The following is a 26,768-nucleotide window of genomic DNA, read 5'->3' as shown; positions in this document are numbered from 1 at the left end:
TGGAAATTATGATCAAGAAATCAAATGTTGGGTTACAGCCTAAACTTCCTACAAAAATACTAACATCATTTCAGTTAGCACTTGCATGATATTTGCCATATACACATGAGTATGTGACTTACATGCCATGAAAGATGTATTTGTGGTTTTATGTAACCGCTTTCTAAAGATTGCAGAAAATACCTGCACGATGAACACAACATCCCACTCTAAACCTTTTGACTGCAAACGAAAGGGGAAATCATCACATTAATTGTATCACACAACTACCAAATGCCACAATAGACGACATTATTTGTGATTTGGATAGAAAAGACAGAACCTGATGAATAGTTGTTAATGTGATGGAGTTCTTATTTTCCTCCTTTCGGGATCGAAAATTTTCTGTTTCCCTCAAAGAAATGTAATCAATGAAGGCTTTAAGTGTAGCAGTGCAGCCTTTCTCCTCAGTCTGGTTTGCATCCCCTGAACTAGAAAAGTGTGTTGACAAGAAGTCAGACACATCATCCATTAAAAACTGAAGTACCTGCAAATTGATACAATGTCAATGTCACCTTTGTATATGAGGAATGAGAGTTAAGACAAATCATTAGCAATAATATAATATGTCTATCGAACAATCAATATACTAAATAAGGAATTAAGTACAGATACAAAGAGATAAAACGGGCCAACCTACGCTGATGGACCTATATGCATATCTACACTTGGTATAGCGCAGCTGGGTATGGGACTCTGGGTGCAGCGTTTAGGCAACGGGTTACCTACACCCTTATAAAACTACAAAAGTGTGTTTGCAATTGAACAAAACACATATACTCCCTCCTTTCAGTTTATAAGGCATATCTATTTTATCTTAAGTCAAACCCTTTATGTTTGACCAAGTTAATAAAAAATAGTGTCAACACTCAACATATATAATACCAAATAATACACGACGGAAACACATTTCATGATGAATCTACTACTATTGATTCAGTATTGTAAATGTTGCTATTTTTCTATAAACTTGATCAAACTTACTAGGGTTTGACTTAAGACAAACTAGATATGCCTTATAAACTGAAAAGGAGGGAGTACATGTTTAGTGCCAAGTGCACTTCCAAATGTTTGTGCAGGAAGACAAGGATCAAGGGAGAAAATAGCAGCTTTATTTGCACATTTTTTCTTTTGCACAGATTTGCTATTAATCGTAGACTGTAGTTCTCTAACATGTCTTTCTGTGAATTTACTCAAAAGAAACTGAAACGCTTTACCCCGCTAATATTATATGAGCTCAGGCTCACTTTTTAGTTTTTTATGTGTCTGGGCTTACAAGATAGAGTACATGAAAAGAAAACACTATAAGAGCTGTCCTGTTTCTAAAAGGCCAAAACTTGCTCCAACAGCAGTTCTAACACCCTGTCACTGCCTAAATGAGGGTTAGCTTTAGGAGGAGGAGACCACAGACAGGGAGGATCACCACCTCTATGGGCCCTAGCGGACTGCATTTCCACTTACCTAATAATCAAACAGTGCGAAGATGGCTCCGCTCCGCTCCCTTCTCGCCACTAGCCTAGCCTGAGCCCGCCCCCCACCAGCCTCGCCGCCGTCGACTCCCTGCCGGTGGCCCTACTCCCAAGCCCCTCCCCACCCCTCATGGCCGCCTCCGACGCCCGCTCCCACTCCGGCGACCGCGTCTCCTCAGGTGATGGACGCTGGTTCGACTCAGAGGGGGAGTCTTCCGCGCACTCCTACAGTGAGGTGGCCCGCACGCCGCCGGCGCCCCGGACCGCCCCCCCCCCCCCCCCCCCCCCTGCGCCGCCTGGCCCTGCTGCCGTGCCCGCGCGCGCGGCTACCTGCCTCGGCCCACGCTCCGAGGTGCACCGCATCTCGGGCGGTGCCGTGGTCGATGCCGACGGGTACCAGCAGCCACGCCGCAGGAACCGCCTCTGCTCCCGGGCGCCTAGCCCCGCTATGTCGCGGCAGCGCAGCCCGTCGCCGGAGGAGGTGGCTGGACTCTGCTTCCGCTGTCTTGACCACCGTCACCGGGTTCGCGACTGCACCAACGACATCCGTTGCAGGCGCTGCCTCATCTCCGGCCACGACTCCCGCGGCTGCGCTGATTTCCATCGGCGGGCCGGCCCCCACCAGCCCCCCCAGCAGCCACGCCGCAGGAACCGCCTCTGCTCCGGGGCGCCTAGCCCTGCTATGTCGCGGCAGCGCAGCCCGTCGCCGGAGGAGGTGGCTGGACTCTGCTTCCGCTGTCTTGACCACCGTCACCGGGTTCGCGACTGCACCAACGACATCCGTTGCAGGCGCTGCCTCATCTCCGGCCACGACTCCCGCTGCTGAGCCAGCGCGGGTCACTCTTGCACGCTCCGTCGAGATGGACGAGGCCAAGGCGGTGCTCTCACGCGCGATGGTTGCCACCATCACTGGCAACAGGCCTCAGGTGACGGCCGGCAACGTCTCTGAGCTGCTCTGCTGCACCTTCAAGTTCGAGGAAGGCGACTTCACCGTCCACACGCACCGTCCTGAGGACTTCCTCATCATTTTCGGCTCCAGAACGTCCATGGATCGCATGCGTGGTGACCACTTGATCAGCTGCCCACATTTTGCCCTGTCGCTCCGCCTGTGGTGCAAGCTAGCTCATGCCGGCTGCGGTGGGTTCGAATACTGTGTTGAGCTGGAGCTCCGCGGCATCCCTGCCCAAGCCTAGCACTTGTCGACTGCGAAGCACATATTGGGGCGGAGCGTCTGGGTCGAGCGCCTTCATCCGCAGACACGCTCCCGCGCCGACCTCGGCACGTTTCGGCTCGCTGGACGCACCCACGACGCCGCCGGCATCCGGCGCGCCGCCATGCTCGAAATAGTCGAGCAAATCCCGGCCTGCTCCAATTCCGCCGCTCCGACAGTGCGCACACTCACATACCCCATCTCCATCGCCGTCGTGTGTACTGAGGTTGACCGCGCTCAGGCCCCGGATGCTCATGGCGCAACCCACGACGAAGACGGCTACGACGGCGCGGACCCTAGCCATGCTCCCGGCCCTGGGCCCGGTCCAGACCCTGGCCGCCAGCGACGCCGTGACCGCAAGCGCCGCCGCTACGACGCTCATGCCTCGGGACGCGCAGATGGCATGGCAGTGGACTGCCTTGGCTGGCATGCTGAACGCCACCCTGCCCGGGCCGACGGGGTTTCCATGGCCTCCTCCTGGGTGGGAGCGCCACCGCCCGTACGCCGCCAGGAAAAGGAGATGCTGCCCTAGCCTGGCATGCGTGGGGCGCGCCGACCTCATCATCGGGCCAGAAAAGGAAAAGCGTTAAGGAGAGAAAGCATGCCTTTGGAGGGGGGGCCCTGCCGCCAAAGCTGCATCCGCTGCAGACGTGGGGCCGGATGGGTCTCCTCCTCTGTTGGTTGCGCGCGCTGGCGACACCGCATTGGCGGACATGGCGACAGAACCACCCCGTGGCTTGGGCTCCGCGTCGCCTGGCGCGCGTGAGACCGCTTCTGTGGGACGCAGCCCTGGCATGGCCAACCACAACCCTCCTCGGGATCTGGACGCTTTTGCCTCTGTTAGCGAAGTGCCAGACTCCCAGCCGCCTGGGCCCCCTCCCCCAGACAAGGACGATATCCTGTCGGGACAAAGGGGCGATACCCAACCGTCAGCGCCTGGCATGGGTTTGGAGGCTTCTGCTGACCGGTCCTCCGCGGCTGCGACCACTACGGTTGCCATCGACGCGCAAACTTCAAATCTGCCCCACCCCGAGACCACAACCACCAGCCCCCAGCTGATCTCCGAAGATGGGCCACGACCGCTACCCTCGCAGCCCATCCTGATCCTGCAGCGGCCCACGACACCCATGTCCACCCCGGACCGTACTGCGCCATCGCCAAGGCCCACCCCTCCCATGGCTGAGCCTAGCAGGGACGCACTGGCGACGACGCCCAACCGCGCCTCCCTACTTGCAACTGCTGGCAGGTTTGCCTCCCCGCCAGCAACCCTTCGCCGCTCCACGTCCCGTACCACTGACAGAGCATGGACATTGGGCGACTTCCTTGCTGCTGCAACGAAGCAAATCAGAGCCACGCTGCCTGCATCCGGGAAAAGGCCACGACGAACTCTGAACTTCAACCCTCGCCGAGGACGCTCAGCCACCGCAGCCTGTTCGCCCACGACGGTGCCACTGACTGCTGAACGGCGGGCACATGTTCAGATCCTGCGTACCCTGGGGATCGTGGGCACCGACCAGCGGATTACTGTATCGGAGATGAGGACGTACGATGGCATCTTTGCCGCGCCCATCCCGCTTGCCGTTATCTCGGCCATCGCTGCACTTGTTGACCGCGAGCTCCCCGTCGATGTGACCAAGGTCGTCTCCGCGCGCACTGTCGCTGCTGGCGAGACTTAGCCTTGTCATTTTGCAATCTTTCTACCGTCGATCATGTTGCTTATGGATCACGGCCTTAAGATTGTTATTTGGAATGTACACGGCCTGAACTCCCGCGCCCGGAGATTCGCTGTTCGTTCCCTGCTGGCATCCACTTATGCGGCCATTGTCTGTCTCCAGGAGACAAAAATGGCCCTGATTTGCTCCTCGGTGATCCTGGACACGCTAGGTTCAGAGTTTGACGACTACGTCTACCTACCAGCGATCGGCACGCGAGGCGGCATCCTCCTCGCCTGGAAGAGCAGGGCCGTGAATATCACGGACCCGGAGTTCTCCGTGAACGCGATCACCGCCAATGTTTCCACAACCTCTAATACCCCATGGTGAATGACGATGGTTTATGGACCGCAAGAAGACACGGAAAAAATCGCCTTCCTCCAAGAGTTGCGTGACATCCGGGACGTTGCCAGGGACCTTGGATGATTTGCGGAGATTTTAATCTAATCTACCGCGACGAAGACAAAAACAATGGCAACCTGCATAGACGCATGATGGGCAGATTTAGGCGGCTGATCAGCGATCTCGCGTTGAAGGAGGTCTATCTCAATGGTCGCCGGTATACCTGGTCGAACGAGCAGTCCCCCACCCTCGTGCACCTTGACAGGGTGCTCTGCACTTCTGACTGGGAGGAAGCCCATGCTGCCTGCAGCCTCCGATGCCTCGCATCGGTCATCTCAGTCCACAGCCCATTGTTCCTGGACTACGCCCCGGTCCGATTGCACATCGACGGTTCCACTTCGAGGACATGTGGCTGCGCATGGACGGCTTCCACGCCACGGTGGACATGGGTTGGAGATCTGTGCACGACGCCGACCCCTCCGTCGGCTGATGCTCCGTTTTCAAGCTATGGCACAACAACTAACTAGTTGGAGCTGCCGATCTGTCAGGCACATTAAGTAGAAGATGGCAATCTCGCGCCAACTGATATCGCGTTTCGACAAAGCTCAGGAAGACCGACAGTTGACACCACATGAAGACTGGCTCCGCAAACAGCTCAAGATCGCCTATCTTGGCTTTGCCTCTATGGAACGCACATTTGCTCGGCAGCGTGCGCGGATTGCCAGCCTGAAAGACGGTGACGCCAGTACGGCTTTCTACCATCAGCAATGCTCTTATCGACGACAGAAGAACGGAATCTTTGGCCTGACCGTGAATGGCCAAATGATCACCGATCATGAGCGCATGGCGGAAGCAGCTTTTGCCCATTATGATGCACTGCTTGGCACTGCCGTCGACCGCGAGTGCACGCTGGACTTGTCGGAGCTGATCACGCCCACTGACCTAATAGACCTTGATGCTCCATTTAGCGCCGATGAGATTTGGGAAGCGATCAAACGGCTACCTGCGCGCAAGGCGCCCGGGCCGCACGGCTTCACCGCAGAATTCTTGCGAGCCTGCTGGAGCATAGTACGCCAAGACTTTGTTGATGCCTTCCAGCAGCTATACGAGATGAGGGGCCGTGGCTTTTGCAATCTTAACCAGGCACTGATCACCATGCTGCCGAAGCGCGCGGACGCAAGCACAACGAACGACTACCGGCCAATAAGCCTTTTTCATTTGGTGGCAAAGATCTTCCCCAAAGTACTATCTCTGCGGCTCACGCCCAAGCTGGATGGCCTTATTTACCGGAGCCAAAATGCGTTCATCGCCGGCAGATGCCTTCACAACAACTTCATTCTAGTCAAGCAATCGGCCCGGCTTCTTCACCAGCTAGGTGACCCACGAGTCTTGCTCAAGCTAGACCTCACGCGTGCCTTCGACTCCCTGGCTTGGCCCTTCCTCCTGGAGACCCTACGCCAATACGGCTTTGGGAACAGGTTCATGGAGTGGATCTCTATCCTCCTATCTTCGGCGAGCACACGCGTACTGATGAACGGAGAGCCGGGCCCGCCTATTTGGCACCGCAAGGGACTCCGGCAAGGTGATCCTGTGTCGCCGCAGCTTTTTGTGCTCGCCGTCGACACCTTGGCCAGGCTCATCAAACGCGTCGTTGACATGGGCATCATGGCACAGCTGCACCCGACGCGCTCGATCCCCGCGGTATCCTTGTATGCGAACGACGCCGTGCTTTTCTGCCACTGCTCGCCCAGCGACATCATCGCCGTGCGCGAAGTGCTGGCACTCTTTGGCCGCACCTCCGGCCTGATGGTTAACTACGCCAAGAGCTCGGCCTCGCTGTTGCACTGCGACACGGACGAGGCAACGACAGCTCTGGCACACTTGGGATGCCCCATCGTCGACCTGTCGATCACATACCTTGGGATCCCCCTCATAATAGGACAACGGACTGCCGCCCAGTTGCAACCTCTAGTCGATGGGATTGCCGGCCGACTCCCCACTTGGAAGGCCCACCTGATGAACAAAACTGGGCGGTTTGCAATGGTCAAATCCGTACTGAGCGCCATCCCCGTGCATCAACTTCTCGCCTACGCGCCGCCGAAGAAGACACTTCGTCAAATTGAGAAGATCGAGCGCGGCTTCCTGTGGGCTGGCCGCGGCGCCGCCAACGGTGGCCACTGCCACGTCAACTGGCGCCGCGTTTGCCGCCCCATATCACATGGTGGATTGGGAGTTCAGGATCTGGAGCGCGCTAGGCTCGCTCTACGACTAAGATGGCTATGGTTCTCGCGCACTGACCAGGAGCGCGCATGGAGTGGCCTGGACTTACAATTCTCTGCCGAGGAGAAAGCGCTATTCTTTGCATCCACCGCGACGACCCTCAGAAACGGATCAACGGCACACTTCTGGGAAGACCGCTGGATCAATGGGCAGTCAATTTGTGAAATTGCACCAGCCCTCTACAACTGCATCCCCAAGCGCCGACGCAGAATTCGTACCGTCGCTGAAGGACTGCAGGGACATAGCTAGGCCAGAGATATACACGGGGTCCTGGGCATACATGAGATTGGGCAATACCTTCAAGTCTGGCTGGCGATCGGGCACATCACGCTCTCGGACGCTCCTGACCAGCTAGTTTGGAGATGGACGGCCTCAGGTACTTACACTGCTAGCTCCTGCTACCTAGCCACCTTCCCGGGATCCACAACTTCCTTCTCTTGGAAGCTCATCTGGAAGAATTGGGCGCCACCGCGGGTGAAGTTCTTCCATTGGTTGGCAGACCAGGACAGATGTTGGACGGCTGATCGCTTGGCTAGGCGTGGCCTCCAGCACCAACCTCGATGCCCATTATGCGACCAAGCCCCCCAGACAACGCACCACCTCCTCCTGGAATGCCCCTTCTCCAGGCAGACTTGGCACGAAATCCTCTCCTGGCTACGGATGACCACCACAGGACCAAGCCACGAAGATTCGCTCATGGACTGGTGGCTGCACGCCAGGCAAAACACGCCGACACCGATGCGCAAAGGCCTAGACTCCATTGCCCTCCTGACGCCGTGGATGATCTGGAAGCAACGCAATGAGTGCATCTTCGATGGCGCCCAGCCCATGGTTCACGTCCTAGTCTCCAGGATCAAGGATGAAGCCCAGCAGTGGGCATGAGCTGGTGCCCGCGGCCTTCGCGTCGTCCTGCCGTCCACCTGGGATGTGCACTAGTTTCACTGAGCATCATTTGTACTTGACCTCCTAGGAGGATTGTATCCAAACTCTACCTTTTCAATGCAATGAAAAGCAAAGGTCCTTTGCGTTTTCTCGAAAAATAATCAAACAGTGCCAGATTGCAAATTCTTTAGAAGTAACCAAAGTAACAGGTTTGGTAATAGTCGAGGCATTGTGACAAGGGGTCGTGGTATGGTGAATTAGCCCAGAAATTAAGAACAAAATGAAAGGAATCCTAATGAATTTCCTGGAATATTGTAGTTACACAAAATAGTGATGAGAAACCCATTGAGAGAGAGAGAGAGAGAGACTCTATTAGACTGAGTATTCATAACTTTGAGTAAGATGCTATCTAGTTTCAAGTAATCAAATTGTTTGGCTTTTGGAAAACTTGGCTAGATTACAGATTTCCTAGTTTTGGTAACAGCGGTTTTGGTAGCAGCGACTCATTACCACTGAGATCATGGACCCTTTATCCAACCATGATGCTTGACAAGCTATTTTAAATAAGCTTGTTTCCAGAAAATTAGTTACAAGTCTACCAATAGCTGCTTTTGACTTAAATAAAAGCAGCACGTCACTTGATTTGGGCATTTTCAATGAGGAACAAAATGCATATCTTGCTCAATCTCCATTTGTGCATGCTCTTATATATGCTAGAGCTAGGATGATTCAGAATGATCTTCATCTCGGTGCACAACATCAAAATTTAAGTCTCAGGACAATCAACACATAGTATGAACTTACAGATCTGATGTCATTGTCTTCATTTAACAATTTACCACCATCGTTATCAATAACTGCACGCTTTTCGAGGAGATATTGCTGCCAAAGAAATGAAAATTATTAAATTAACCATCATGAAAAGAATGAAATATACACAAAGCATTGATTTAGATATTATAGGATCAGTAGGGACTAGAGACACACCAAATCAGCCTCGGTTTGGTAATAAGCATATGTGCGATAAGGTAATGTGTGCCCAAACCATATATCAATTTCACAGCTTTCTACTGTAGATTTAATTTACAACAGGAAATTAGCATGATCTGATCGTAGAACACGTGGCAAACAATGATGTCAGATCCTACGTTATAGTTATATGTTTACAATGAAAGCACATGACACTGTTCCAGCTGGCTGTTTCCCCCTATGAATAAGCTTGGATTAGGAGGGGGGTTTTTTGCGAATCAGGATTAGGAGGTTACAATTGTGCCTAATTTAACCCCCCACCCCCACTCCCAGTTATTGCATACCATGAATTCTGCAGTAAACTAGAAGAATTCAAGATGATCAACAGGTGCGAGCACAGAGTTCACGATTCCATTAGATGATAGGATCACATAAAGTCATGTACCAACTGCATGTACAAATTCACACCGATATGGAGTAACACTGTTGCTTCAAAAGCACTTTTTCTATTCACAGTGCTCCCAGATCATATTTAAAAACAAGGTTTAAATTGCAGTTTTCGCAGGAGGTCGCAAAAAAAACTAGTGAAAACAATCATCGATTTTAACACTAGAATATACTCCCTTCGTTCCTAAATATAAGTCTTTCTAGACATTCCACTAAGAACTACATACGGATGCATATAGACATGTTTTAGAGTGTAGATTCGCTCATTTTACTCCGTATGTAGTCCGTAGTGGAATCTCTAAAAAGACTTATATTTAGGAACGGAGGGAGTAAAAAATAATGAATATGCCTGGCAGATAGCATCTAGGGTTCAAAAAGCTATAGCACGGTTATAGCTAGCTATTTAAAACCTTGTAAAAAGGTGATAAAACACCAAAACAGAGAGTAAATCTTTTTGGATGCAATTGTAACAAGTAACTGAACCTGAGGTAGCATATTTCCTGCAGAAGAAATGACAGCTGAAACTGATTGTTCCTGAGACACAAAAATGAAGACAACCAATTATCAGTAAGGCTTTGCTGCAGGTTTAGTGAGTTATGCTTTCGTCTATGTTAACATGTATCTATGAAAAGAATCAGACCATTATCAGAGCACACCACATACAAAGATATCCTTCATGAAATAGTACATTCAGATACATAGACTTGTGTTTTTTCCCAAAAAAAGTGGTTGCTACCTCTTATGAACTTACGATGAGGGTTAATATTTGTAATTAAGAAGATGGCTACTATTTTAGAGGTGACCTTGATTAGTGTGGTGCTGCATTAGCAGTCAGTTAAAAAAGGATGTAGCTCTTGAAAAACTAACCACAAGATCAGTTGAAGTGTACCACTGCTGTGCAGAAGTTATAATTGTCCACTCTACATGGGGTAGTTATAAATAATGTTGTGCAGAAGTTTGTTCACTGCTGACTATCAACAGAGAACGCGATGCAAGTTTACTAAGTTATGGGTGATGTGCAGAAGTTATAACCCTCCTTACCTGTAAATACTAAATAAACAGGCAAAAGAACTAAGTTCTTGAAATTGATGGCACATGTTCATTCCATAGATGTTTACGTTTTTATAGGTCAGCTATTTCTTTACAGAAAATTTTGAAGATGTGGAACATTGCAGATATATCGTAAACTGAGATGTATCCTATGTTATGAAGAAATGTACAGTACTGGGGAGTAAAATTTTGTTCAGTACCCTCTCAACAAATTTTGATAGGCTATACAAGGTCGATAAAACCTTACGCCCTTGAGTAATCTGGGTCCTGCAGCCAACAAAATGAGACACTCTGAATAAAGCAACATTTAGTAGATTCATGAGCATGGCATGACGATAAGGAAACTTACTGACAAAACAAAGTTTCCAAACTAAGAACAAAATGGAAATTCTGTTATAAATAAGCGGCAGTTGTATAGCTCAAAGCACAAGCAACATCGGTCCTACAAACATTTAATGTACATATGCAATAATGGTGCCCATGTAAAAGATGGTATAAACAGTCTTCAATTAGCTTGAAATAACAATACTTGCGGTGAATTTATAGTGTCTAAGAACAGCAAGTTAACAGGGAGAATCAAACAACCTTTTGAAGGTCCCGGAGACCTTTGCACTGAAGATGTCAGTAGCAGCTGATATGAAGCTACACTTTCTAGCCAATGAAATCTTTTCCACATGATCTATAATCTGCAAATAAAATTGCAACAAATTATCAAATATATGGAAATTTTAAAAATGAAAAAAAGGTATAACACGCAAAAGAAAGAGTCTGGTAACACTTGAACCTTCTTCTTTTCTTCCTTGTCACCAGGCAAAAGGGTCTTTAAGGCCTGACGCCATGGGCCATCATCACAACCAGGTAATGTGGTCCTAAGTATTGCCATAATAGCTTTGATAGCCTGGAATAATAGCATGGTAAAGCACTTAAGCCATGAGGCAATTGAGAGCACTTACAGGGTTGTTTACTTATTATTCCCAAGTAAATTATGAGTGCACTAAAGTATGGTCATTCGTTTATTATTAAGTGGAACAAAGTTATGCAAAATTTGGTGATGCACAAAAAAAGATTTCACATGATTGATTTCTTGAACAGTCTAGGTATGGCTGACGTTGACCAAACTCACATGTCTACAAAAAAATAAGTAAACAAAAACAAATAATGTTGTTAGCTTCATAGCATCAAGATCGAACAATAGCTTATGATTATAACATATATTTTCAGAAGGGTGCTTCCCTACTGGTTCCTTCCAAAGGCATTGAAAAATTAGCAATAGCTCGTTTGCAACCCATAAGAAATTTCCAAGATCCCAAATGTTACGCAACTAATGACTGTAGAATTAACCGCACAGAAGAAAAGAGAAAAAACGAGAAATTGCTACTTTGCAATGAGTCTCAAGATTAAACTAATTGAACTACCTTTTTCCTGTAGAAAGCCACACCATGAACATTAAAGGGTATTTTCCTGTTGCGGAATGACACTTGGAATGCTTTGCCAGTTATCTGTGTATAAGAAAGTTAGACTGCAAGCATGACCAAATGTGCTTTTCTACAATGCAGGGTTCAAAAGTTCTCAACCTGTCTTCGATATAGGACAGCAATTTTACCAAAGTCGCGGCCTTCAGCTGAACTAGATGTAGTTTCAATGATTTTGTCAATGACAAATGCACATTGTGAATCTTCGCTATGGCACTCCTTAACAGTGATCTAAGTAATATTAAATCAATAAGCAACTGACAGGATGGAAGAACAAACGAAGCAGTTCAGTTGGGCTTCTATGAGTATACCTTACTTCCAGAAGGGTTGTCTGTCTCAGCAAGTTTATGATTACACCGTTTAGTGTTGTTGTGAATAAGAGCTGTTGCTGCTTCGACAATTGCCCGTGTAGAGCGGTAGTTCTTGTTCAACCTAATCTGCAGTCATCGGCAAGGCAAGCTACTTAACAGATATCATGAAGAAAATGTAACACCTAAGACAGTTAGAAAGTGCCCCCAGAGACGTCACAGTTACCTCTTTATGATTTGGAAAGTCTCTACGGAATGAATCAAAGCCAGAAACATCCGCACCATTGAAACTGAAGATGGACTGATACAAGAGAAAAAGAAGTTGAAAATAGTATATGTATGGCAGCTGAAAGCACCAATGGGCATCTAGAAACCATAAGTTCTAAAATTCTTGGATGATAAAGTGGACCAAATTTGCATACCTGATCATCATCACCAACTATGGTTATATGATTGTGAGAAGCTAGAAGCTTCAGAAGAAAATATTGCATAGCACTGGTATCCTGAAACTCATCAACTACTATTGCCTGCCATGTGTTCTGGCACTCTTTGTATACTGCATAGGCAAGACAGATATCTTATCAACAGCTCATCAAAGCAGGTATATTGTGAGATAAGAAATGAAACTACCTTCAGGAAACTTCGTGAGAAGAGTTATGGATGAGTTGATAAAATCATGATAATCAAGAGCATTACAAGACACTAGTATTTCATTATAGTGCCGAAGAATCGAAGCCTACTCAAAATGTCACGAAGTAAAGGTCAATGTGATTATAGAACAAAGTGGATAACAATGATTTATACACAGAAGAGAGCTTACTCCTGTCAAATCGCCCTTCTTTTCATATTCTTCAGGAGCTTGTCCTGAAGATTTCGCCTGTAAATGAAGATGCAACATTTGGTAAATGGTAACAATAAAACCCAACTACACAAGAAGATCTGCTTAGTAACACAACCTCCTACACTATGGATACATGATTATTTTCCAGAAAGACTTCTTCATATTACTGACTCGCTCACAGTTTGGATCTAGTACAAATGTGATAGACTCTAGTAGTAAGCTCAAGAATTGTGTGAACCAAAATGCTTTGGACAAACAAAATCCGTAGCGCCCATGACTACCCGTGAAGTGAGACATACCCATAGTTCAAAAAGCGCTATGGATACATGATTATTTTCCAGAAAGACTTCTTCATATTACTGACTCGCTCACAGTTTGGATCTAGTACAAATGTGATAGAGACTCTAGTAGTAAGCTCAAGAATTGTGTGAACCAAAATGCTTTGGACAAACAAAATCCGTAGTCATGAGCCCGTGACTACCCGTGACGTGAGACATACCCATAGTTCAAAAAGCGCTAGGCGTTTTGCTATCACCTAGAGCCTAGGCGCACTTAAGACAGTTAGAAAGTGCATGCTTATGCTTATGCTTATGGCCACTGCCTTGCACTTTTCTGACCAAGGCGCATGCTTATGCGCAGATTAAGCGCTAGGCGTTTTGCTATCACCTAGAGCCTACGCGCACTTAAGCGCCTGCCTAGGTGTGCCTTTTTTAACTATGGACATATCCATTCACAACTAGGCTAAATGTGATCCAGATTTAGCATGTGGTCACACCTATGGTTTTGTGAGGCACCTTCAAGGCTTCAAGCAGTATTATAGTTACCTAGAGTTTTCACATCATTTTTGGGATCTCATAATTGTCAAAATTATTAATAAGACGTTTGTTGTTGTGTCCTAATTGATCAGCCGCAATCAAAATGCATTCATCCTCAGACGGAGCCTACACGACAACTTCGTGCTTGTCCGGCAATCGCTGAAGCTATTGAGCCAGCTTGGGGCCCCAAGGGTGATGCTCAAGCTCGACCTCACGCGCGCCTTCGACTCCATCTCCTGGCCGTTCCTCTTTGAGGTCCTACGCCAATTTGGGTTCGGCCATCGCTTCCTCAAATGGATTGCCATCCTCCTGTCCTCTGCGAGCACCCGGGTCCTGCTGAACGGCGTGCCAGGCCCACCGATATGGCACAAGGAAGGGTTGCGGCAGGGCGACTCTCTGTCCCCGCAATTGTTCGTGCTCGCGGTCGACACACTCGGCCGGCTGTTTCGACGCGCGCACGACACGGGCATTCTTCAGCCGCTACATCCGCGGAGACCAATATCGGCTATATCCTTGTATGCCGACGACGTCATGCTCTTCTACCATGCCACGACGAGTGACATTGCTGCTGTCAAGGAAATACTCAACCTGTTTGGCAGAGCGTCCGGCCTCAAAGTGAACTACGCCAAGAGCTCGGCCACGGTCCTGCATGGGGAACAGGGCGCCCCCGAGATGATCACCGGCTTGGGCTGTTCGACCGCCGCGCTCCCAGTCACTTACCTTGGCATCCCCCTGACGACGCGCCGTCCTTCAGCTGGCCAGCTGCAGCCCCTCGTCGACAAGGTCGCCAGACGCTTACCCACCTGGAAAGCCTGGCTCATGAACAGAGCCGGCAGGCTTGCTCTCGTCAAGTCTGTTCTCAGTGCCATTCCGGTGCACCAGCTGCTCGCTTTTGCTCCTCCGAAGAAAACCTTGCGGCAGCTCGAGAAGATTCAACGAGGATTCCTATGGGCTGGGCGTGCCGACGCCAACGGCGGGCACTGCCATGTCAATTGGCGCCTTGTCTCCCGCCCCCTCGCGCTTGGTGGCCTCGGGGTTCACGACCTCGAACGAACCGGGCTTGCACTGAGACTATGGTGGCTATGGCTCTCACGCACAGAAGACGGTCGCGCCTGGCAGGGGCTGGATCTTCAATTCTCCTGCCACGAGCGCACCCTGTTCTTTGCCTCCACCTACATGGTCATTGGGAACGGCACGGAAGCCCTGTTCTGGGAGGATCGATGGCTCAACGGCCGCTCGGCCGGCGAGCTCATGCCCATGCTCTACAACTGCATCCCCAAGCGGCGGCGCAAGACTAGAACGGTGGCCGAAGGACTGAACGGCAATGCTTGGGCCCGAGATATACAGGGTGTCCTCGGCCTACACGAGATTGGCCAGTATTTGCAGCTTTGGCAACTCGTGCAGCAGGTCACACTCACCGACGCCCCTGACCAGCTGATTTCGAAGTGGACAACGAGCGGCATCTATTCGGCGCAGTCTTGCTACTTGGCTACCTTCCAAGGCTCATCCCAATCCTACTCCTGGAAGCTGATTTGGAAGGCTTGGGCTCCACCTCGGGTCAAGTTTTTCCATTGGCTTGCTAACCTGGATCGCTGCTGGACGGCCGACCGTCTGGCTCGCCACGGTCTGCAGCACCATCCACGCTGCCTCCTGTGCGATCAGGCGCCAGAAACGATCAGGCACCTCATGCTTGACTGCCCCTTCTCCAGGCAGGCATGGCACGAGACCCTCGCCTGGCTTCGCATACCAGCGCCGATCCCCAACCAGGAGCCCACCCTCATGGATTGGTGGCAACACGCCAAGGACGACACGCCGCAAGCACAACGCAAGGCCCTGCAATCCATAGCGCTCCTAGTTCCATGGCTACTATGGAAACATAGAAACAGCTGCGTCTTCGACAATGCGACGCCCTCCCTCGACACGTTCGTCAACCGGATCAAGGAGGAAGCCGACTCCTGGGCTAAGGCCGGAGCTCCAGGCCTTAGAGTAGTCCTCCCCCCTTCATGGGATGTGCACTGAGCTCTGTACCTGTTCACCGTCTATTCGTCCTAGGACGACTGTAACTGACACCCTACCTTTTCAATGAAAAGAAACGCAAGGTCCCTTTGCGTTTTCCCGAAAAATTGGTTCTAAAGTGATTGTTCAGAGTTAGTTTTTGTATGTCAAGTGTATTGTACAAAACCTTTGTATTTCTGTTTTCTACTATAATCAGAACTTTGTATACTTTATCTTGAATTAATTCAGGCGTCTCAACAAGACTAGGAATAATCCACTATATGCAGTAAGCCTTTAGAACAATGTCTGCACAGCATGCTGAAGCAGTTCCTTCAATATTATGCGCTGTGGATTGTGCAGAAGGTGGCAAGTAACAAACATATATACATATATAAGGAGAATCTGAACGACACTTTGGGTAGATGCAAAGTTATTGTGAGGCTTTACAATAATTTTGCAGGAGCAAAATGCTGTAGAGACTGCCCAATCCCTTCATAGAGCTGCAGGTGCACCAAAACAAAAAGGAAATAGAAACTATAAAATGATAGTGATGAATCTTCAGAAATAGAAGGCACCTGTGTAACAAACTTCAACCACTTCTTAGCTTTGTCTTTAAAAGAATGTTTAATGTCTCCATCATACTGCTTAACTGCATCTCCTAAACCATCACTTTTGCCATGCTCCAACAGGCGTTCTGCCTCAATAATGGCCCTCCTCTGTTGCCCATGGCCATATATTATGAATTCAGATGTGCGGCCTAGCCTTCAAAAGAATGTTGCAGAAATATTAGTTTTTAAAATAAGGGACAAAATAAGCCAAGAACAAGTATCTAAAAGTTCACAACAACTTGTAGGCTTAATAAACTGCAAGAAAGAGAAAGTGTATTGAAATGAGAACATAAAACACAAACAAGAAAATTATCAGATCAGCAAATTGATATAGCATTGCACATACTTTTCCATTAACAACTTTGTGAGACATTAAATTACAGTTAGAGATGATTGTAAGAGGTTCGCTTGGAAGAGCAAGGCCGTGACTATCACGGACCCAGCGTTCTCCGCGAACACGATCACTGGCAAGGTTTCCACAGGCTCAGATGCCCCTTGGTCCGGCTTGGGTGGTCTACAGACCGTAGGATGATGCAGATAAAATTGTGTTTCTTCAGGAATTACACGACGCCGCAACGATTGCCAGGGACCTTGGATGTAAACCTGATCATTCCGCGGGCTGGGTTTGGGCCGGGCTTGGCAAAGCCCGATAAAAAAATCCCAAGCCCGAGCCCTGCCCGGCCCGGCACAAAACACATGAACAATGGCGTTTTCTAATTAAATTAATCATATCCGGGATATTATATTAGTTTATTATACCTATATTTCAAATAAAAATAATATATATATATCCATTTTGGGCTTATTTCAGGCTTTCGGGCCGGGCTTCGGGTGAGAAACTGGAGCCCGAGCTCGGCCCGAATGTCGGGCTTCGGGTTCGGGCCTCCGGGCCGGGCTGTCCATGAATAGGTTTACTTGGATGCTTTGCGGGGATTTTAACCTAATTTACCACGACAAAGACAAGAATAATGACAATCTGAATAGGAGCATGATGGGCAGATTCTGAAGGCTGATCAACGACCTCACGTTGAAGGAAATATATCTCAATGGTCGCCGGTGCACATGGTCGAACGAGCAATCCCCTCCCCCACCCACCCACCGTCGTGCACCTTGACAGGTGCTTTGCACTGCTGACTGGGAAGACGCCCATGCCGCTTGCCACCTTCGATGCCTCGCATCTGTGGTTTCTGACCACAGCCCATTGCTCTTGGCTGTACCCCCGTACGGCCGTACCGGCTGCACATCAACGATTTCACTTTGAGGATCTGTGGTTGCGCCTTGATAGTTTCCACGAGACGGTGGCTGCGGCCTAGAGCTCCATCGATGACGTCAACCCCTACCGCCATCTGATGATTCGATTGCAAGCCACGGCACGGAAGTTGACGAATTGGAGTTCCCAATCTGTCGGGAACAATAGGAACAAGATGGCCATCTCACACGAGCTCATCTCGCGCTTTGACAAGGCTCGGGAAGACCGGATGTTGACGCTGCAAGAGGATCGGTTCCATAAGCAGCTTAAGATTTCCTATCTTGGCTTGGCTTCTATGGAGCGCACATTCGCTCGACAACACGCTCGAATCACCAATCTGAAGGACGGCGACGTCAATACCGCCTTCTTCCACCCGCAATGCTCTTTCCGCCGGCTGAAGAACAGGATTTTTGGCCTCACCGTGGACGACTAGGTGATCACCGAGCACGAGAGCATGGCGGAAGCTGCCTTCGCGCAGTATGATGCGCTCCTGGGCACCGCCATCGACTGCAATTGCACAGTGGACTTGTTGGAGCTAATTGTGCCCAGTGACCTTGACGACCTCAACACTCCCTTCAACACCGAGGAGATTTGGGAGGCGATCAAGCGTCTGCCCGCGCTCAAGGCGATCGGGCCGACGGCTTCACCGCAGAGTTCCTGTGGGCCTGTTGGAGTATGGTGCGACAAGACTTTGTCGACGTCTTCCAACAGTTATATGAGATGAGAGGCCATGGCTGCCTCAACCAGGCGTTGATCACCCTGCTACCAAAGCGCGCAGATGCGAGCACACTAAAGACTAAACGACTACCGGCCAATAAGTCTTATCCACCTAGTGGCCAAGATCTTTGCTAGAGTCCTCTGACTACGCCTCGCCCCAAAGCTGGATAGCCTTGTCAGCCGAAGCCAAAACACGTCCATCGTCGGTCGAAGTCTGCATGACAACTTCATTCTAGTCAAGCAATCGGCCCGGGTCCTTCACCAACCGGGTGCCCCACGAGTCTTGCTCCAATTAGACCTCCCGCCCGCCTTCGACTCCCTGGCTTGGCCCTTCCTCTTCAAGGTCCTTCACCAATATGGCTTTGGGAACAGACTTCTGGAGTGGATCCTATCCTCCTGTTGTCGGCGAGCACACGCGTCCTGATGAATGGCGAGCCGGGCGCCCCTATCTGGCACCGCCGGGGGCTCTGCCAGGGTGATCGCCGTCGCGGGCACTCAATGTTGACACATTAGAATGGCTCATCAAGCACGCGATCGACCTGGGAATCATGGCTCAGCTGCACCCTAGACGTTCGATCCCCATGGTGTCTCTGTACGCTGATGACGTGGTACTTTTCTGCCATTGTTCGTCCAGCGACATCATTGCCAAATTTTGAAGTTCTTCGGCCGCGCCTCTGGCCTTATGGTGAATTACGCCAAGAGCTTCGCTGCATTGCGACACGGATGAGGCGACGGCTGCAATCGCGCAACTAGGCTGTCCTATTGTCGAGCTACTGATCACCTACCACGGGATCCCCTCGCAATACGACGACCTACCGCAGCCCAATTACATGCCTTTGTTGATGGGATCGTCGGGCGACTCCCTGCTTGGAAGGCCGGACTGATGAACAAAACATGGGCGCCTCGCGTAGGTGAAATCTGTCCTGGGTACCATTCCTGAGCACCAGCTCCTCGCCTTCGCGCCGCCAAAGAAGACGCTTCTTCAAATCGAGAAGATTCAACCCAGCTTCTTGTGGGTTGGCCCCGTAGCTGCCAATGGTGGCCTCTGCCACGTCAATTGGCGCCGCATCTGCTGCCCCATTTCGCACGGAGGGTTCAGCATCCACGCCCTAGAGTGTGTTGGCCTCGCCCTGAGGCTCCGCTGGCTTTGGTTCTCGCGCACCGGTCATGAGCGCGCCTGGAGTGGCTTGGATCTGCAATTGTCTGCCAAGGAACGGGTGCTCTTCTTCGCCTCCACCACGATGACCATCGGAAACAGCTTAACTGCGTTTTTCTGAGAGGACCACTGGATCAACTGGCAGTCGATAAGCGAGATCGCCCCAGCCCTCTACAGCTGCATCCCCAAGCGCCGCCGCAAAGATTCGGACCATCACTGAAGGTTTACAGGGCCATAACTGGGCACGAGACATCCACAGGGCCCTCGGCATACACGAGATTGACCAGTATCTGCAAGTCCGGTTGGCGATCAAGCACTTCTTGCTCTCGGACGCCCCCGACCAGCTTGTTTGGTAGTGGACGGCCACCGGCACCTACTCTGCTACCTCCTACTACCTCGCCACCTTCCAGGGATCCACGACTTGCTTCTCGTGGAAGCTCATTTGAAAAATTGGTCGCCGCTGCGTGTGAAGTTTTTCCACTGGTTAGCCAACCAAGATAGGTTGTGGACTGCTAATCGCCTCGCTCGGCGTGGACTCCAGTACCAGCCCGGATGCCCACTCTGCGACTAGGCCACCAAGACGATGCGTCACCTCCTCCTGGAGTGCCCCTTCGCCAGGCAGACTTGGCATGAGATCCTCGCCTAGCTCAGGATGACCACCGCAGGCCCAAATCAGGAAGAATCCCTCATGGACTGGTGGCTCCACGCCAAGCAGAACACGCCTACGCAGCCGCGCAAGGGTCTCACATCCATTGCCCTCCTGACACCGTGGATGATTTGGAAGCAGCACAACGAGTGCGTCTTCGATGGTGCCCAGCCTCTGGTTCATGACCTGGTCTCCAAGATCAAGGACGAAGTAGAGCAGTGGGCACGAGCTGGTGCCCATGGCCTTCGCGTCATCCTGCCGCCTGTTGAAGTGTATATGTGGATTGCCTAGCCTTTTCCATTTGTTCGGACTTTTGGTTGCGTTGGCTAGTGCATGAAGCATAACATGGTATCGGAGCTAAGGTCTTGAGTTCAAGTCCTGGCTTTCGCAGTTTATCCAAAAAAAATGTTGTTGCCCCCCTTTGTCCACGTATAGGCCTCTTGAGCCATACCTCTGAGTCTATCCACGTGTTGACTTTCCGCGTCACACGTGAGAGGGGGTGTTGAAGTGCATATGTGGATTGCCTGGCCCTTTCCATCAGTTCGGACTTTTGGTTGCGTTGGCTAGTGCATGAAGCTTAACACCGCCCACCTGGGATGTACACTAGTTTCCCTGTATTTTGTTTGAACTTGGCCTCTTAGGAGGTTTGTAACCCAACTATCTTTTCAATGCAATGGAACACAAAGTTCCTTGGCGTTTTCTCGAAAAAAAATGATTGTAAGAGGTAGTTTAATGCATCTCTGACATCTAGTTCATGGTTACTACTTACTACAGGTGAAAAGAGTCATCATAAGTAAATATTGACTCATAAGTAAAATAGAGGATAATATTATTTTAGCTTCATTTTTATACAGTTCTATCCCATTCAGTTACTTCATAATTAAGTCAATATCTGACAACAGAAAATACATACTTTTCAGCATGGGTCCTGCAAAGCTGCAAGCAGAAGGAGTGAAATGTGCTTATTATGATCTCTTTGGCAACTGCCTTCCCGACCACTGCCCCTATCCGGTCCCTCATTTCTGAGGCAGCAGCAGTTGTGAATGTCATAGCAAGGATGTTTGATGGTGGAATTCCCTGGTCGTACAATAAATGGAGAAATGTGACTGTGTGACCTTCAAATATTACAACATGCTAATTTTGTAGTGAACATATGAAAGAGCGCACCCTACCTCTTTGAGCAATGTGAGAACCCTGCCGACCATTGTAGAAGTCTTGAGTCATGCCAATTACAAAGAAAGTCAATATAGACAAAAGTGTGGAAATGATCACAAGATAAGAGGTCTATGGAGCTCAGTTAAAGAGTGCCATCTTATTATATTTAAGTCACAGCATAATGAAACTGTGTGCAGGTAAGAGACAAAATTCAGACCGTTTTAAAAATGTAAATCCAAGGACTGCACTTGCATCATTTTCTTGAACACTACATTAGTGCGCCAGAAGTTTGCAAATACGATATAAAGTTACATAAACAGACAAACAAATAAGAGTGAAACATATGAGTAAATTGCTTTCGGTTCTTCTACAACTGTCCGGAAGGATATAGGCTACTGTCTTGGGAATAAATGGTGCAACCTTTGCGCAGAGTTTCTTCTACTACAACTGGTGCACATTTTTAGATGCGAGTTCAAGCCAAAATAATATTTATGGGATATATTTTACTTTGTAGGTAGGATTTCTGTCGTAATGGGACAGATGATGTTAGTTCTGATTTCATTTGGAATCAATAATTAATTGCATCAAAATATCAGCTATAACATCCAAGGGAAAATAATATCAGCTATAACATTCTTGGGAAAATAATATCAGTTATAAGAACAGAAGATATCAACTTATTAACTCATCTGATACTGATAATCTTATTCTTCTTAAATCATCTTAGTAAAAAAAGGTAAATCACGAAAACAATTGGTCTCGGTGGACACAAGCAACAGAAATTATTGGTCTTAGTTGACTTTTTGGATATCGAATTTGGGAAAACCAATTTTGTGGAAAGAGTTAATCACATTATAATTATACATATTCCCTGTAATGAGAACTAAGATATTGTATCCAGAAAAGATTTATCCAAATTAAGACAAAAATTGTACCTTTCCACTTCCTGGACCTGCAACGATCATTAACGGAACAGCAACATCACTGCATGCAGCCTCCCTCTGCTTGTCGTTTAGGGAGTGCAAATACTCATAGTACTTCCTTGGGGCACACCCTTCATTTTCCTCCATTTCTAGTCCCATCTCCCCAGGCTCCTCCTTGCCCTTGGCAGCAGACATGGCAACCTGCCCCTCATGGATGACATCGACCTCCCCCAAGAGTGCATCAACAACCTTAATATCTCCAAGAGAAGAGTAATCAAATAAACTGGTTTAGTTATGTGGTTCCAGACCAAACCTACTCAATTCCTTCCAAGATTCAGGAAGCAAGAATTCCATCATGCCCCAAAACTATAGAACTTTCCCTTGTCTAAAGTTAAGAAGCAAAGTTATACCTCTCCTCCCTCCTCCGCAATGGAAATTACTGGAGGGAAATCAACACATAATGCTACTGAGCCATCTTCTACATACACCTCGTCTATCTCATCCTGGTTGATCGCCAAAGATGCGACGTAGTGCTCCTGGTTCATCTCAGAAGATGTGACATGGTGCTCCTTGCTGATGGCATTGACTTCCCAGAAAGTGTCCTCCAACTGAATTTCTCTCAAAAGAAGACAACATGATAAGCTACTTTGCAATTTACCGGCTACCTAGTTCACTTCTAATTTCACAAAACTAACATAATTCTCTTAAGATTCTCAGTGTTAGGTAGGGGAAAACATGACTTAAAGGAAGTTACAAATGCTTTCCAATTTAAAGGAACCGGGTTCAAATTAGAACTAAAACCACGACAAGAATTATGGAAACGGAGGGAGTAGCACTTTGTAGAATTTTCCGAAGTTTCCTCACCAGATCAATGAAAGCAAAAGGCACACATGCCCCATGGATATTCACATACCTTAACACAGTCATCTGCGATGGATACAGCTGGCAGAAGCGAATCATCACCACAGGACAGCACCGAGCTTTCCTCTTCCACCATCTCCTTCAGCTCCTCATCCTGGCTCTTGGCAGCAGGCTGAGCATCACACTCCTCAAAAATGGCATACGCCTCCGTCCAGAATGCGTCCTCAAGCTAAATTCAATCCAAAAGAGAGAATAATGAAGTAAGCGCTTTATTGAAATTACCACCTAGGCAATCCTAATTAGTCAGAATAACACATCAAGAACAGATTATCCTCGGATTGAGTCAGCATTTCCTTTCGTCGATTCTTATCTCTCCCTAACAAGTCAACCTTTTGCATAAACGAATTTGGATATGCCTTGGCTCTCCCTATTCTATTTCCAATTTCAAAACAACTTAGAAGGGACCAAAGGTATACCGTTCCGCACACTGGTCCGGCGTGGGTTGCTGCTGCCACAACGACCGGCCCCCGCTCCACCGTCAAATCTTTCTCCCTGCCCTTATCCTTCCCGGCCATGGACCGCGAGTGCTCCTCGCAGATGGCGTCCACCTCAAGCAAGAACGCCTCGTCCATGTCGTCGTCCTCTAGAAGGAACCCGCAAGACTTGGGCACCTTGGGGAGGGGAGTGATGTACCCGTAATCGATGCCCTCCACGCCGCCTGCGGATCCGGGCTGCTGCAGGGCGTTGCCCGTGACATCGGCGAGCGGCCGGCGGGGCGGCGGGCATGGAGACTGCAGCGGCCGCTTGCAAGGGAGCAGTCGGGAGGGGTTGGAAGAGCTGCCGTAGTGGGGCGGAGCAGGATAAATGTTTTCCTTCGAGCGCGACATGGACGCCGTCGAGATCGCCGGCGGCGAGGGTTTAGGTATTTGGGGCGGCGGTGTGGGCGGGATGAGGTGGGGGGTTTTTCTTCATTTCGATTCGAAAGAGAGCGCGGTTTTTGTTTTTTATTTACTTACTTTTTTGAGAACGGAAAGAGAGCGCGTTAAATTTGGATAAATGGAATGAACAAAAAATTGAATGGGCGGAAACGGACCACAAAGGCTTGTGTCAACTTATCAACTTAGTAAAATGCACTACGGGTCATTAAACTTGTTCATCATTGCCTCAAAAAAAAAACTTGTTCATCATGGTCATTTTGGTCATTGTATTCAAAGAATGGCATGTTACGACGTTTGTACTTGCTCACGTGGACTTATACCGTCACTGTCTACATTTTGACCTGTATTGTCACCGAGTCGCATCTATTTTTTTGCAAATAAGCCCTTGCATCGATTAATTTTATGTTTAGAGGCGCTTTGATCACATCTGTTGGTAAAGGGAGAGGAAGGGCCGCGACCGGCGACGTCACGCGAACCATTTGCTGTGGGCGAGGTTCAAAACCGAAGGCGAAGGTTGATAGGTCATGTGGCGGCCCTTGTCGCCGGTGAGGAGAAAGACGCCATGGGCACAATTCGTCGAGCGATGGCACGGACCCACCGGTATACGGTAAGTCGTCTTGCCTCACTTCTCTTTCCCATCTTTCGAACGAAAATGAGACGATTTTTACTCGGTTTTGATGATTTGATCCATGATCCTATCATATAGGAGACTGCGTTGTCGATCGAAACATGTTTTGATGGGCTGCTTTGTTGCAGCGACGGTAGTTGATTAGGACTTTGGGTGGGGTTTGTTAGGGTTCCTATTAGGGATTTTATTAGGGATAATTAATTTCTTGAATCAAGGTTGATGGACGTCTACCTTGCATAATGTAGGTTCCCGCAGTTTGAATTTCTCTATGGAGTTCAATGCATGTGGTTATTTTCTTGGTACTAGATGTAATAGAGGCAAAGGTGTCCCGTCTTTCGATGATATGATGGCTATCTTTTTTGTGGAGTAGACTTTGACGATCCGACTACGAACGTGCGAGGACGCCGCGCCTTAGTAATCGCTAAACCAACTCCGAGAGGTTATTGACCACGCCGGAGTATGATCAACCTGACCACGAGGGTCTATTTTCTGCAAGCAAACGACGAACAAGCAAGAAATTGAGACTGCAATCTGGATATTGCGAATATAAGATGAAACCTCTATTGATCAAGGTGGGGTTCAGTGACGTCTTGGTCCGGTCGTTGAACACAAACGAAGTACGCGAAGTTGCAGCTATAGCGAACTTTAATCTAAACAAACCCAAAGTCTAAACGATGCCCTAAGGGTTGTATATATGAAGAAAGAGGGGAGGATTTCATGGCCCCTTAGGAGGGGTCTGAAACCAACCCTAACTTTGTTTTCACCACACATACGGACTCTAAAAACAGCTTACTTCAGTATTTCGAAAATACATGGGACTGGCCCAATAATAAGAGCACCTATAATAGCCTTTGGACAGAATTTATTAAGTGGCATCTTGTATATTTCATCCAAGGCTTCATGCACTTATTGTGGTGGCTTCAAAGTCCTGAAATCATCACTTGTAACTCCGTTCCTGTTCCCCCCGCGCATGCCATCATCTTCATGCTTGATCTTGCTCCAATGTTCATCCTTCTTATCCAAGCTAGGCCCTTCATTTGTAAGCAAGACAAATGTATCCAATTTAGACAGCATCATATTCTCATGAACATTAGAATCATTACCAAGAAACCAAAGTACCTGGTAATTTAATTGGCGTGCGAAAGCTTTAGTAATTGGTCTAGTATGTATAGCAGCAGGGCCTGTGGGTGTAACAATGACATTGATGTCCTCATCATCCTCCCCTTCTTGAAATGAAGTCATCCTCGACGGAAGCTCATCTTCCTCACCCAAATAAGGCTTCTAATGTGCAATGTTAAAAGTGGGACTAACCCCAAAATCTGCGGGCAGCTCAAGTTTATGTGCATTATCATTTATTTTCTCTAACACCTTAAAAGGACCATCAGCACGTGGCATTAGCTTTGATTTGTGCAAACCAGGAAACCTATCCTTACACAAATGTAACCAAACAAGATCTCCACGTGCAAAGACAACATGTTTTCTACCTTTATCTCCAGCAAGTTTATATTTAGCATTCATACGCTCAATGTTTTCTTTAGTTAACTCGTGCATTTTTAAGATCAATTTAGCACTTTGTTTAGCATCAAAATTAAGCTTCTTCGAAGATGGAAGAGGTAACAAATCAATAGGTGCATGAGGTAGGAAATCATACACAATTTCAAAAAGGCACATCTTAGTAGTAGAATGCAGTGAACGATTATAAGCAAATTCAATATGAGGCAAGCATTCTTCCCACATTTTTTTGTTATTCTTCAAAACAGCCCTAAGCATAGTAGATAATGTTCTATTGACTACTTCAGTTTGTCCATCAGTTTGGGGGTGACAAGTAGTACTAAAAAGCAGTTTAGTCCCCAACTTAGCCCATAAACATCTCCAAAAGTGGCTAAGAAATTTAGTATCACGATCTGAAACAATAGTATTTGGCACACGATGCAAGCGAATAATTTCACGAAAGAATAAATCAGCAACATTAGTAGCAGCATCGCTTTTATGACATGGTATGAAGTGTGCCATTTTCGAAAACCTATGCATGACAACAAATATGCTACCCCTCCCT

The 26,768-nt window shown here is 48.5% G+C and overlaps 1 protein-coding gene across 3 annotated transcripts in view; it reads right to left on the bottom strand.

The window, feature by feature from the left end:
• LOC109772635 (ATP-dependent DNA helicase SRS2-like protein At4g25120) overlaps positions 1-24,160 on the bottom strand; it is a 30,467-nt gene extending 6,307 nt beyond the window's left edge. For 2 of the 3 annotated variants that reach the window (XR_002235146.4, XR_005767786.3), the window contains exons 1-21: positions 23,623-24,127; positions 23,199-23,375; positions 22,696-22,893; positions 22,298-22,534; positions 21,380-21,421; positions 21,121-21,284; positions 16,407-16,593; positions 13,001-13,057; positions 12,811-12,916; positions 12,603-12,736; positions 12,407-12,481; positions 12,184-12,309; positions 11,975-12,103; positions 11,816-11,899; positions 11,185-11,298; positions 10,986-11,086; positions 10,601-10,667; positions 9,834-9,884; positions 8,739-8,816; positions 323-526; positions 184-222 (exon numbers count right to left, since the gene is read on the bottom strand). Coding sequence is in view for 1 of the 3 variants with exons in the window: in XM_020331343.4 (XP_020186932.1) it covers positions 184-222; positions 323-526; positions 8,739-8,816; positions 9,834-9,884; positions 10,601-10,667; positions 10,986-11,086; positions 11,185-11,298; positions 11,816-11,899; positions 11,975-12,103; positions 12,184-12,309; positions 12,407-12,481; positions 12,603-12,736; positions 12,811-12,916; positions 13,001-13,057; positions 16,407-16,593; positions 21,121-21,284; positions 21,380-21,421; positions 22,298-22,534; positions 22,696-22,893; positions 23,199-23,375; positions 23,623-24,033 (2,781 nt within the window). In the remaining 2 variants the exon portion in view is untranslated. Of the gene's footprint in view, positions 1-183; positions 223-322; positions 527-8,738; positions 8,817-9,833; positions 9,885-10,600; positions 10,668-10,985; positions 11,087-11,184; positions 11,299-11,815; positions 11,900-11,974; positions 12,104-12,183; positions 12,310-12,406; positions 12,482-12,602; positions 12,737-12,810; positions 12,917-13,000; positions 13,058-16,406; positions 16,594-21,120; positions 21,285-21,379; positions 21,422-22,297; positions 22,535-22,695; positions 22,894-23,198; positions 23,376-23,622 lie in introns of all 3 variants that reach the window. The other variant, XM_020331343.4, reaches the window with a different exon arrangement.
• Positions 24,161-26,768: the final 2,608 nt, after the last annotated feature.

The sequence above is a fragment of the Aegilops tauschii genome, chromosome 2, assembly GCF_002575655.3.
Source record: "Aegilops tauschii subsp. strangulata cultivar AL8/78 chromosome 2, Aet v6.0, whole genome shotgun sequence".
Classification (NCBI taxonomy): Eukaryota; Viridiplantae; Streptophyta; class Magnoliopsida; order Poales; family Poaceae; genus Aegilops; species Aegilops tauschii.
The sequence above is the reverse complement of the archived record's forward strand: the minus strand, read 5'-3'. Positions and strand labels throughout refer to the sequence as shown.